The following is a 14461-nucleotide window of genomic DNA, read 5'->3' on the forward strand; positions in this document are numbered from 1 at the left end:
TTTTGTATCAGACCAACCAATTTTCTAGGTGAGCAAAAAGTGTTGGAACACGTGACAACCGACCGGTGTTTCTTGTTGCCTAGATGTGTCCTGTTAGAGTGATTGGTTAAATGATAAATAGTTCTGAATGTCACAGAACTGTAAATGAGCTTGTCCACAAGTGCCTGTATACAGCGAGCTGGACGCAGACATGCATTCTAAAACACGTTTTAAGTACTCCATCCATCCATTTTCTGAACCCGCTTATCCTGAACAGGGTCGCAGGCGGGCTGGAGCCTATCCCAGCATACATTGGGCGAAAGGCAGGAATACACCCTGGACAGGTCGCCAGTCCATTGCAGGACACACACACCATTCACTCACACACTCATACCTACGGGCAATTTAGACTCTCCAATCAGCCTAACCTGAATGTCTTTGGACTGTGGGAGGAAACCCACGTGAACATGGGGAGAACATGCAAACTCCGCACAGAGAGGCCCCGGCCGACGGGGATTTGAACCCAGGACCTCCTTGCTGTGAGGCGGCAGTGCTACCCACTGCACCATCCGTGCTGCCCGCATTTTAAGTACTCGTCACACTGAATTAATGAGTTCGGTAGTTTCAAGCCTCCTTGAGCTTTCTGTGAACTAGACGGCTAAATTGCTTGTAATCACGCATCGTGCAACTTTGACTCTTGACGTCTTTCAGCCTTCAAAGTGTGTCTCACGATGTGCAGCTCTGCTGCTGCCAATGCACAGAGGGCTACAACACACAGAGGTCCGACCTGGCTAAATCGCTCCGGGCATAGTGGAGCAAAACTCTCAAAACGCCTGTCCAACTGATCAGAAACTGTCTTCAGGGGGCAGTTGCGGACGTGTCGGTGACTACTGTCTACAGAGGACTTCACAAAGTCCAGAGAAAGTACGGAGGCTACACTGCAAGATGCGAGTTGGCTGCACTGACAGAATGGCCAGGTTTACGGCTTGCGAAGAAGTACCTGAGAGGGCCTGCAGATAAGCGGACAGATGAGACCGAGATTGACTTGTGTCAGAGGGATGGCAATAGCCTAGTGTGGAGGCTAAGAGAGACTGCCCAAGAACCAAACATTTTAATTTCTCAAACATGAATGGAGGTCAATGGCAAAATAGGCGTTTGGAGCAAAAATAGATCACAAGGGGTGACTTCTACGGACACTATAAAAGGCCATATATTCATGCATTTTATTTGTTCTGTTTTCCCATGATGATAACAAGATCATTTTCTTTGTTTTCCTGAGAAGTTATTTATGTCATTGTCACGTAATAACATGTTTTCCTGAGATAACAACATCATTTTCTCGAGATCCCAAGAAAACAGAACTAATGACAAGAAGAAGTTAAGATCTCGAGATAACCCTCTTTTTCCTATGATAACTAGATGATTGCTTTAAACATCATTGCAGGAAACATATCAATGTGTGTAACGATGTCCTAAAACCCAAATGTAGACGCCTTACCAAGTAAATGTTTTCAGGTTTTCTGTAGTTCAGACATTCACCAATCAGCATGCTGCAGAACATTACAAATGTACTAGTTATCTGTAATCCTGTACTAGCCAAGTCGATCACCGGATCTGAATCCAATTGAGCATTCATTTACATGCTGAAGAGGAGACTGAAGGAAAAAAGGCCCTGAAACAAGCAGGAGCTGAAGATGGCTGCAGTACAGGCCTGGCAGAGCATCATCAGGGAAGATACCCAGCGTCTGGTGATGTCTACGTGTCGCAGACTTCAAGCAGTCATTGCATGCAAAGGAAATCCGACCAAATATGAAAAATTATCACTTTATTCTACATTATGTTAAACTACCCAATATTGTTTGATGCCCGAAAATGGGGGAGACTGCCGATGTCAAATAAGGTGGGGCAAGAATGCATATTGACAGACATTTGATCAACATACACAATGACGTAAAATCTAAATGAAAATAATTTTCCAGGAAGTGGATGGAAAAAAGCTTTGGTGTGAAAATACAATAATTTGATTAATTTTAAGAAATATGTACTTTAAGACGTGTGTGTATGGTTATACGACTATAACTGACTAAATTGAGGAAATATAATAACAAAATAATTTGTTATTTAGCTGGAGCTTTTATCCAAAGCAACTTACAGTTGATTCGACAAAGCAGGGGGCAATCCACCCTGGAGCAATGTGGGTTTAAGGGCTTTGCTCAACAGCTGTGTGAATCTTATGGCTAAAACGGAACTTGAATCACCAAGCCATACCTTAGTCGCTCGATAAATGCTACTTTCGCAATTATTTACAATTGCCCCTCCTTCTACGTATCATTGCACAGCCCCACCCAGCCAGGCCCCTCCCACATCCTGCTACTAACCCGTCGTAATTTCTGTCCATCTGTAATATGGCCAGTGCCCACCTACTGAGTTTCTTCCATATAGTTCAATGGTTTCTTCCAATAAACTTCAAATGACGCATGTACTCACGGTTGTAAAAATCACAGCCCAGTTAAGTTCTTGAAAACGCCCCATTTTAGTTCCTTACAAGATAAAATTGTGGTTCCACCCCAGCCAATGGGTTTTCACCCTTACGCCGACAAAACGCCTACTTTTAAAATTCTGGGCGTTTCGCCTAATGTCCCGCCTCCATTTTTTTTCAAATGCAATGAATGTCCGCCTCTTCCTCTGCCTGTTATCTGTAGAATTTCCCCGCTGTGACTCGGCAGCCATTTTAATTTGATTTCACTTTAGCCACTGAACATAGTGGACCAATTGGTGCAAGCTAATACTTGGAGACGGAGGCTAGGATAAAGCGGTGAGGAAGAGTCGCCTTTTGATCCTGTTCTGTTGCCATGTTTTCATGTATTTCCGCTGTCTGTCAATTATTTAATTAAAAAACGTGAACTTAATTGCAAGTGGAGCTAGACTACAGATCATAGGAGAGCCTCTGCCTTTCTGCCGAAACAAGAGCACAGTGAGATAACATAACATAACGTAAATACGTTTCGTTAGCTCTAGCTAGACAGCTGCTAACTTGTATTCATTTACATTTAAAAAAATATTCCCGTGATTGGTGAATAATTATGTTTTTTTTGGATCGTTTGATTCCAAGTTAAATAAAGTGGTATTTCCCATGTTTGAGGTTTTCGTGACGAATGTCTTTCTTCTCATAGCTCTAGCTAGTCTAGATGTCAGATCATTTAGTTAGACTAGGCTAACTGTTAATGTTACCTACCTACCTAGCTAGCTAGCTAGACGGACCGAAAGGAAGCTTTCTTGACACTTTTGTTTGTTTGGCTAGTTAAGTTAACGTTAGCTCAATGGTTATCGCTATAGCCTAACGTAACTAAAAGTAACGTTAATGACTGGTTCAGAAACTGACGTTAATGCTAACGTTAGTGTTTCGAGCTGTTACCGAGTTCCCTGTCTGACTAGCTAGGCTAACCAGCTCAAATGTCGAGCTAGGCGTCTCTATTATGAAAAAATAAGACTTGAAGTCGACCGAAATAGCTTGACCGGCTTGCTTAGTCTATGTTTAAGCTAGTTAACGTGAGCTATAAGCCAAAGTAGTCTGTCTAACGTTATTTAAGATAGCCTAACAGTTAACATTACTAACATTTAACGTGAAGTTAACTGCTACCAGTAAGTTAACGTTAGATAAACTGCGTAGCTAGTTGGCTAGCTACCGTAAAGTCAGCGTGCTGTTTTGCTAACGCTAGCTAGCTAGTCGTTGTGCTGGTTTGTGGTTGTTGGTTTTGGAGGTATGGTTCGTTAATTATCGGTTATCTAGCTAACTACGTTAACGTTAACCGACTGGATGGCTTGCGATCTAGGTAGCTAAGTTAACTTCGCTAACTTAACTTAGCTAACTTAGTTGGAGCTAGCTTGTTCACGTTGGGTGCCGTAGGTAAATTTATTACCATCAAACCACACTTTGTTTTATGCTTGTAGCTAAGTTAATAGCTTCTTTGAGAGATGTCTACAATTTTTAAATGGTAATTACACTTTAAGGTAGACACATTTTTTTATAGCTAGCTGTAATCGTGTGTTTGTAGTGAAACATTTAAATCCATACAATTATTTCAACATTTATAAAATTGTAGTTGTCGGGAAAGGAAAAGTCAAGAACATGAATGTGAACACTTAAAGGAGCCCTGTCACGCTTTTTTCAGTTGTGCTTATTTGGATTAAATGCTTAAATTATCTGTAGGCATTTTTTTAAATCGATGTCATTGTCAGTGTAGCCGTTTCCTAAGTATGGGCCAATACTCCTCAAAGCAAACACGACCCGTGACGTCACTGGACGTGTTTGGCTTGAATCGCAGGCTTGTGTTACCCAGAAGGTAATGGGCGCTCCAACTCCAACCTTGAACGCAGAGACTAAGTTATGGGCGATGTCACAACAAATTCTATCCCCCTTACAAAACTTATCCCCTCCGGGGTCACGTTTCCGGTTCTGTCTCTGCGATGACGTCAATCATATTTGTTTATTGCTGTGTGTAATAGGCTGTGCATCGGCAAGCTAGCGATGCTTTTGTGAATATGTAGTGCTTCATATGTAATATCTTGATTATTATGTACATTGAGCCCAGATATAGGCCACACCTAGCTAGATAGATAGAAAATTCCCTAGCTAGCTAGGAATAAAAAACGGCTATGGCTTAGCGAGCGATCTATCTGTCTGGCTGTCTCGCTAGCTAGATATTTCTTATTTTGCTAGCTAGGGAGCTAACTTAATTATATCTACCTATGTCATGCTTATCTACTTCTCTACATATATTTATTGCTGAATGGTTTGCTGTCCGTTTCACTAACTAGCTAGTGGTACTGATATTAATCCACTGAGAGATGAGCACTAGTTATCTCTATTCCTATCTTAAACTGTAGGGAAATTGGCAATTTATATGTTTCCCTAACTTGCATACACTGGACTAAACAAATGCTTATTGACAGAGTAATGACTAAGCGTATGCCGTTCATAAAAAGACAGAATTGGTCGTGACGGCGAGCACCCATCCACACCACATACCTTGGCTATAGCCTGAGGTAGCACCACCGCAGCCATCGACTTCAGCCATCGCCATCGTCAGCCACTGTCAATTACGATGGAGTCGTTCCCTCAGTGTCCGATGGGTGATGGCGATTGCTGACATTGATGGCTGCAGTGGAGCCGCGTCTTCAGAGGACGAGCTTTTTTCGATTTTGACGGAGAAATACGACCTTACAGTTTGGAACCGAATATAGCTACAGAGGAAGAATTGCGTGAGCGAGAGAGACGAGGGGCCCCGAATGGCAACCAAGCGAGGAGTGGGTAAATATCTAGCTAACAAGCTGTATCAAAATCTTGGCCAATTAATTGTCCTATTGCTGCAGAAGAAGTTGAGTACTGCAGGATGTGGCAAGGATTTGATCAAAGTTATTATTGGCAGTGATGCAAACTCCGTGTTCGGTTGTCCATGTTCCTCCACTGTCTGTCTCTCTAGCTCGCGAAATTCTTCCTCTCTAAATCCCGGTTCAAAACTGTAAGGTTGTATGTCTTCGTCAAAATCGACAAAGTCAAACTCGGCAAAGTCAGAGCCGTCCATTGTATTGCTCAGGCTAGACAAGGTAGGTTCCGCGATATTTGTATGATAACGTTAGCATATTTTCTGGGAGTGTCACGTGATTGCCTGAATGGGTGGTTGTCCATAAACCAGACTCTGCATTCCAGGGTGGAGTTTGAGGGCCCGTTACCTTCTGGGAAACACAGGCTGAAGATTCAAGCCAAAGTTTTGCCACATATTTAGGAAACGGCTACACTGACCGTGACTTTAAAAATGCCTACGCACATAATTTAAGCATTTAATCCAAATAAACTCAACTAGAAAAATTGTGACAGTGCTCCTTTAAATATGATTTTTCGGACCAATATTGCAGTTGCAATTCGATTATTATTATTTTTCCATTTTGTATTCACAGTGCATAAAATAATAATTGTATCGTACAACCACCAGAACGTTACCTGGTGTTATCATAAACTGGTCTTTAATAATAGTCTAGATGTTAGGGTGAAATGATATGAATTTATATGTAAACATATTTGGGATGGGCATGGTTAATCAATTAACTAGTTAACTGAAATGGACACTTGACCAAAATGGCCAACGTCTTAACACGGTTAACGCTTTTAAAAACATAAAATAAAACCTGCATGTGTAACCACTATTCATACTTTTATTAAATCCAGCAATTTCTCTACTATTAATTTTTTTGATTGTCCAATGTTTTTTGCGTTCTATATATTATGTTAGCTAGAGCTAGCTTACCTACATTTTCCAGGACCATGTAGTTAAACTATTTCTAAAATCAAGTAGAATTGTTGGCATAAAAGAGAGATCCTTGCACCATTACATCATATCCATCGGATATTGAAAGCAAAAATTCCATGCTTTAAATGGACCACATTAATCGTGTCACCACAAAGATTGCCCTGCGCTGTATACAATCTAATTAATTGGCAAAGTTTACTGTTGTTACATAAAAGTATGAGCCAAATTGTATAGAAACCATTGGCATAAAAGTAAAATAATTAGACCTGTCGACTATGGTATCTACAAAATCCCATTTTTATATTTACACTGTTTTCCTGTAGCTTTAATCACGTAAATATTGGACATTAACTTGACCACGGAATTTTGAGTGCACAACCCTGTCTGTAAAAAACAGCCGATTGGGCACATTTCATGTTAATTAAGCCAATCGACCCGCACCCCTGGACTTAACCTACCCGGCTTTAACTACAGACTGCTGGACATCTGTGAGCATGATGTCAACGTGAATGTAAATCTTTAATTGGGCAATTAGGCTGTTATCTGACTTGCAATGTAGACATTTAATGAAAATAAGTTTAATTCCATTTTCAGGAGGTTACTGCAGTTTTATTCATTTATTTTCTCCTCCTCATATATAAGATATGCCCCTAGTGGTCATAAGCAGTATCGGTTACACGGTTAACCATTTACAAAATGGGATGGTAATCGTTTACAAAAACTGGTGATTTGTCACATCCCTAAATCATACAACGTCATTCTACTATCAATATCTGCTACTAAATATGAAATGAATATACCTTGGTTTTACATATAGAGATGTCACTTTGAAGATTCAGTGGTCATTTGCTGAATAATCCATTTGAGTAAAAAACAGAAAGTGGAAGTGGGGGGTAGGCAGTTATATCAGCCGTTCGTGCTTCTTGTTTTAAAGGCCATTTTAAGACATTTGGATTTGTTGTGTTTTGCTTGAACTCTTTTATTCAATAAAGGGAGGTACGAGCTTTCCAACTGTGTTTTGTACGTGTGGTTTCATGTCCGTGTTACTGACAATGGTGTAACTGAGGGGCTGTTTTCTTCAGTGCAGATTTGTGCACCCAACCGTAAACTACACCAGTGCTCATCTCCGGTTGAGGTGTAATTGTTTACATCAAGCGTTTCCTCCCTGATGGTTTTGTATTTTCGAAATAAATTTTGGGCAGTGTTGATGTGGATTTGGCGAGCGGGTGAGAGGCAGCGGACAGTTCCCCAGAGAAAGGTCCCCGTTAAGCTCTCCTAATTCTAAACAAAGACAATTTTCCGAATTAACAGTTAGCGAGCACCATAATTAATTGGACAGTGACACATTTTTAGTTATTTTGGTTCTGTACTCTGTACTGAAATGACGGCACCTTTTCTAAATGGTGCCCCCATTTTAAGGTACTACATTTCCTACAAACACCACCGCCAGCTAGATCCTCGTTGGCCTTAGCGACGGTTTAAGCTGCGTTCCTTTTAGCGTGTGTAACCAGGCTGAATGAAATACAAAATAAAAGATCACCATTTGTCTATACATATAAATGCATCTGTATATGTGCACAAGTATCATATAAACCTAATGTTATCTTTGACTATGAAAAAGCTTAAAACCGTAACAGGATTCACTAGTGAGCATGCTGTAATGCTACCGCTAGGCTGGTAACTTTAGTTAAACTGTATAGAATATGAAAACGCATCAGATTTCAGCATTTTTGCTAGGTTACTGACATTACAGTATTACATTACATTATTGGCATTTGGCAGACGCTCTTATCCAGAGCGACGTACAGTTGATGAGACTAAGCAGGACACAATCCTCCCCTGGAGCAATGCAGGGTTAAGGGCCTTGCTCAAGGGCCCAACGGCTGTGCGGATCTTATTGTGGCTACACCGGGATTAGAACCACCGACCATGCATGTCCCAGTCCTTTACCTTAACCTTAACCACTACGCTACAGGCCGACATAACATTCAAATGTTCATGGGTGCTTGTGTAACATTTCTCATCCCGAAAATGAGACATCAGAGACAGCTGGGCTAGGAAGGGGATAATTTGCTACCTTGTTTTGCACGGTTTAAAAAGTATGGAGCTAACTTAAGTGGCAAAGTGGATGAAAAAATAGTGTTGGACGGCGCCTGGGTTGAAACTCCAGCCTAAATACAATAGCTACATTAGCGAGCTAGCATTTTACTTTCTGACATTTAACACTGTTAGTTTGGTAAAATTGGCTAACCATCCACTTTCTGTGGCTTTCTGCATCGCCCAAAGCATATCTTAATGCTTTGTTGTATACACAGAATTAGATGCACTGTGGAATGCCAAGACTGTTTCATCGTCATGTAGCTAGCCTAGTTAACCACGTTAGCTAGCTACTTAGGCTACATGGTCAAATTTCCTGTAACTGCCTACTGTAACAATTGAAAATACATTGTAAAAACAAAAACAAAAAAACTTGTAACACTTATTTGTCGCCATCTTGTGAAATAGGCATATCTCTAATACAAGGTTTTAACTGATTGTTAACCTGACCATGATATTGTGAAGTCTCATCTGTCATTCTTTGCTTGTCCAGAGACAAATTTTGTGCGTCGACGGAACTAGGGTAGGCCATATGGTTGCAGGTCTTCTGCCGATAATCAAAACTAACATTTGCCACACAGGCTAATATGCCTCACATTAATAACCGTCATTTTAATTGGAACTGAAAACAGAAGAGTGACAACGCACGCATTTGTGAAATAGAAATGTCGAACCGGTTAAGTTATGGCCCAATACCATTAAGTGCAATAAGAGCTGTTGCGTTCAGAGCAAGCTAGCTGGAGTCTTGACGTCTTGTTTTCGCCTTTTTATTTAAAAAAACGTCATTGGCGCTTTGAATTCCGTAGAGCTACCAATGCTGGGGAAACATTATGATCAATAAACCAAAACGGACTATTGATTCAAAGAAACAGTTTGTGCTTTCTTCAAATCAGGTTCATGGCAAAAACACGGAATCCTGCATCGGCAGTCTTTATTCAGTCACTGTATTCTGGCCGATCCATCTTTCATGAAATGGCCTACAGTGTGCGGCTTTAGGTCAACGCTGCAGTTAAGAGAGAGATTGTAGCCTATGAAAAATCATGGTAACGTCCGGTTCCATGGGTGGAAAACGACAAGAAAATGTTTCCCATGTTTTGCTTGGTATGTCGATTGTTTTAAGCTGACTAAACTAGTTAATTCTTCAAAGGGGGTGAAAACAAGCCCTTGACATGCACAAAAAAGGCAGCTTATAAGGCTGGTGTCTCATAAAAATCAAGATGAAGATATAAATATTTTCAAAATGGCTGTTATGTTCAGCCAAGCCTCCTGCATTACATGAATACAAACCGTCTGCATTAGACTTTAAAATGCACAGAGTTGTTAGAAAGTGTATAGTCTCCCCAAAATACCTGTGTTTTTGCATCACATCCATAATGTACATTCTTTCTGGCTTAACAATATAAGGCCCTTCCCCTCTGCCAAGTGCCATATGATTATATGCATTAACATTTATTTTATTTTTTTATCATGTGAGAAGAGTTATTTTGTGTCCAAATGGCACATCCTTAATGCTGGAATTGCCCGTCCACTCAAATGTTAAAGACGAGATGAAACTGAATTTCCTGCTTTTGTTAAATGATCCTCGATTAATCATTAACAGAAAAATATCAATAGCATCTTTGAGTCCCGCCCATCTGTGGCGACTGTTGCTGTGTACGTCAAAAGAGTCTTAGTCAGCTGGCCTCATCTGCTTGAATTAATTAACGTTACTGCGATATGGTTTTTGGATGTATAATCCAGTATCTTCATGGAAGTAGTTTGGCTGGATGCAGTCATATATACTGTAATGTATAACATTCATGTGTAAAACTGGAAATATTGAAAACTGAAGGCATTGTTTGGCCTTCCATTGACAAAATGCTGAAAAAGAACATCTGCCATTAACAACAGCTAACTGTTAACGTTACTGAATATTCGGTTTAAATAACTGTAGCTAGGCTACTACGGCAAGGTTAAAAATATTTCTCGTTTCACTGTTTTCCCTTCACCTAGTTACACAAGGACGCGCACAGGCTAACGTTAGCATTTCACTGCCAGCTAGCTAGCTACTGTCTATCTGGCTGCTGTAGCCTACTGTTAACGGCGAAGTATTGATTTTATTTAATCACACGGCTAACTCCAGTTAGCTAATTGTTACCTTTAAGAAGATGTGTCTGTATATGTATGTTACTGACCTTATGCTGTGCGTGTCCAAGAGTATTATCCAAAATGGACTTTTCAACATTTATCTAAGGCTATCACCTCACTCTGCTTTGTAACTTGTAGCTAAAATGTTCTTTCCACAGGAGTGTTCTGTGGTTTGCCATCAGCCAGACTTGTCGCAGTGTTCAGTGACTGTTCGAAGGAATCGCCTGTTTCTTGATTGCTGCTGTTGTGCTGCTGTGTAAATTAACCTCTGCTTTGTATGCTACACAAGATCAGTATGCTATTTTTTCCCCTCTATTTACCTGTGGTGCCTCCCCCTTAAGGAAGTGAATAATTCTGACTTGATGTTTATATTTCGTTTAAGTTGCCCGATTTTATTCTCTGTCCTGACTAACTCCAGTCAATGTTGTTTTTTACAGGAGGCATCTTCAATGCTTATGTAGTTAAGCAGTTGGTTTATGCCATGAATTGTGAAGAGGAGGTTCCTCAAAAGGCGGTTCACTCCTGGTCCAGAATCGCCTCAGCCGGGCAAACTGCTCTGGCGGAGGCCCTGAGGGTTTTCAACCCGATGTCGAAGGACCTGTCGGACACCGAGATGCAGCTCGTGTCCTTTCTACAGGGCCTCAAAGACGAAGGTCACAAACCAGTTGTGCTCAAGAGCAAAGACGTGTACGGTTATAAATCTTGCACAACAGAACCCCTGCCGGCCGAGAAGATCGACAGACCTCCGTCTGACGTCGGCAGCAAAGTCTCCAAGGTTCAGAAAGCCTCCAGGCGAAGAGGGCGGAAGGCCCTCTCTAAGAAGAAGGAGATCGACTACACGCTGTTGAGCGCCACGGCTAAAATGATTGTGAAGAATCAGCCCAAGATAATGTTGACTAACCTCTCGCACGAGTCTCTCAAGCAGGCGGTGCTCGCCAAGCCTCCCCTGTACGCGGTTAGGCCCGTCCACGTGCAGCCGTGCTTGAAACTGGCGAACATCACGGGCGCCTCCGGGGGCCACACCGCCAGACTGCAGATCCGGTCCGATAAGGGGCCGAACTCGCACCGTCCGGTGACGTTGTCGGGGATACCGGTCCCGCCCTTGGAGACCGCCGGTAAGACTCCGAGAGCGGTCGTGTCCGGGGGCGTGCGACCGGTTTCCTGTCCCGTCAAAGTGGGCGTGGCGCTGATCGGGGACCTCGCCCCGGCGCTGTGTCACAACGGCCGGCTCCTGAACGAGAGCGGGAGCTACAAAATGGTCCCCTTCAGTATGGGCCAGGTGGGCGACGAACTGGACTGGAGGGCCAAGGACGCGGTCAGGGTGCTGAGCTGCCAGAAAGACCGGGATGTGTCCCGGTCGGTGTGGGTCGTGGAAGGCCCGGAAGACTCTAAACTTAACGAGAACAACTTGAGGTTGAAGGTGATCAAGGTAGATGACTCCATCACTGATGAGGAGGTCAGGAGGAAAGCTCAGAAGATCCTCCAAGTTAATTTGTCTCCTGTGATTCAGATTCAGCCACTCATTGCTTACCCAGTATGAACCGCAGTTATTTACGAGAATCGCCCAGTTGACATTTATCGATGAAATTTTAAATGAAGGCATTGCTGAGCCCTGACTATGATTTTTGGATTATATTTTAAGGGAACGTGAGTGTCATATTACAATTATTATTTTAGGTGAAGGAACTTAATTTTTCCCCAGATGTACAAAATTTAAAGGCCGTTGCATTTTCACCAGATGCTGTTTGGATATGCTGCTTTTCATTCAGTATATTTAAGTATGATGCAAAATTTTGTAAGCATAAATGCCCTGTTTTAATATCATATATTTTGGTCAAAAAAGATGATAATCGCAAAGCCATGTCATATTACTATGCAGTATCCATAGATTTTTGTAAGGCAAATTTCTTTTTCTACTTGGTTGAAGTTCTAACCAAAATTTCTGATGTGCATTTAATGTTTAGGTTAAATTCCCAGCAGTTTTTTTTTACCCCTTGTTCAAATGGGTTTGCCTTCCTGCTTTTTGTTGGAAATAGATTTTCATTGAGGACAGTAATGGGTAAACTTTGTTCTGGATAAACAAGGCTGTGCACTTTGTATTTGAACTTTTCTGCATATTCAGTTTCCCTAACAAATTAATGAAACCTGTTCAGCTTAATGTTGGCCCATTTATCATCTTTCTTTTTTTTTGGTGTGGAGCAGAGCTTAAGGCCTTATTTTGTACAGAAAGTGAATTTATTTGTACCAAGATGAAATGGCTGAAAACTTTTAAATGTATCCAGGGTTGGAGTGCAAGGCAATTTGACCTATAAAAATCTCTGGACGTATTGTCTGGTACTATTCCTCTCAGAGCTCAGAATCAAAACTCCAGTTTTTATTAATTTAATTTAATTTAATTTATGTGTGTCTTTAAACCTGTTGCCGCTTCTTGATTCACATTTGCTTTTTGACATGTTATTACCAAAGTGATTAACAGCACAACATATATTTTTTTTTATGAAGGAATTTGGCAAAAATTTTAAATAACGTGGAATAACGTGTGATCTACTCCTGAAAACAAGCCCATTTGCATCTCTCCTGGTGCTGGAATTGAATTATTTCACTCTTCATGTCATGACTTTGTATGAAATAACAAAATGAATGTTGCCAATGTAAATTGCTTTACTATCTTAATTGCCTTTAAAATTTATTTTGCTTAGATGCTCAGATAATTCACTTTTATTGTGGAAAAACTGCTGGGTGCTAAAGGGTTGGCTTGAAGACTTGGATTTAATTAGAGGCCCCTAGTTAGGTTGGTATTCCGAGGTGTGCATTGTAGAGTTAGACCAAGTTTGAAACACAATGTTTGACTAAATATACATTCACAGATTTTGTCTTCATAAAGTTTTATCAGTTATGCCAATTTGTATAGCACAACATCTTGGTGGTTATTTGAGATGTATTGAAATAAAAATTTAAAACTGAAACCAGTAGCTTTTTTTTCTTCTAAGACGATTTCAGATTGTGTTCTTCCCTAATTTGGAATTCCCAATTGCCGGTATAAAACCATTATTTTAAGGTACTGCTTACTTTTCATTTTACTTCCCTGGCAAAGCTGTCCAGCTATTGCACTGGACAGCCATACATTATTTGCAACCAGGAATGCGCCTAGTTATCTAGACAAGTTGCTGTTACGTGATGAGAATGCTCTATCGACCAAAGCCCTCCCTCCCTGGGCAATTCTCTGGCCCGTTGCGTGTCTGCACACTAGCCAGAGTCCGTACAGGAATGGTCAGGATTAAATCACAAACTGGGACGCATAACTTCACTGCATAACTAGTGCTTTAGTTGAAAATGACACCAGAAAAGTGCTTTTACATTTACATTTACATTTTAGTCATTTGGCAGACGCTTTTAATCCAAAGCGATTTACAAGTGCATAGGATTATCTATGAAAAGTTCATCTCTTCCAGATTGTCTTGACAGTTAATGGGTGCAAATGTTTTACTGGGGTTTCACATTGGTTTATAGTAGTCTACATTTTTATAAGATATAGAAATAGTTTTTTTTTTTTTGTACAAACGTAATTTTCTAATGCAATTGGTTCTGTGAACAATGTCGAGATCTGTTGAAAAAGCTGTGCTGTCAGTGTTGTATATTTGGTCTAACTGTTAAGAATGGTGAAATAAACCTTTGTTAAAATTTCTTTTCTTTTCTGGAGGGGACTTTCCAGAAGAGCTCTTTCCAGAAATTGGTGGAGGATGAATTTCTGTTTTGTAGGACCCCAAAATGACCTGTTGATTTCATTTTTTAAATTTTTTTTTTTATGCAGTTGATTGAGCATTACATGAACATGATTTAATATGTTCTGATATGCTATCATTTTATATTGTATGAAAAAATTGAACAGAACAAATGTTTAAATGCTATTTAGGGTGATTGAGGAAAATAAAAGTATTTATTGCCTCGTT

At 40.7% G+C, this 14461-nt stretch overlaps 1 protein-coding gene across 1 annotated transcript; it reads left to right on the forward strand.

Annotated features, from left to right (window-relative positions):
- Positions 1–2677: 2677 nt before the first annotated feature.
- Positions 2678–14461, forward strand: ccdc71 (coiled-coil domain containing 71). The gene is made up of 2 exons (XM_061218960.1): positions 2678–2794; positions 10949–14461. Exon 2 carries the CDS (start codon positions 10993–10995, stop codon positions 12049–12051), a length of 1059 nt encoding a protein of 352 aa, XP_061074944.1. The 5' UTR covers positions 2678–2794; positions 10949–10992; the 3' UTR covers positions 12052–14461.

This window comes from Conger conger, chromosome 14 (genome assembly GCF_963514075.1).
Source record: "Conger conger chromosome 14, fConCon1.1, whole genome shotgun sequence".
Classification (NCBI taxonomy): domain Eukaryota; kingdom Metazoa; phylum Chordata; class Actinopteri; order Anguilliformes; family Congridae; genus Conger; species Conger conger.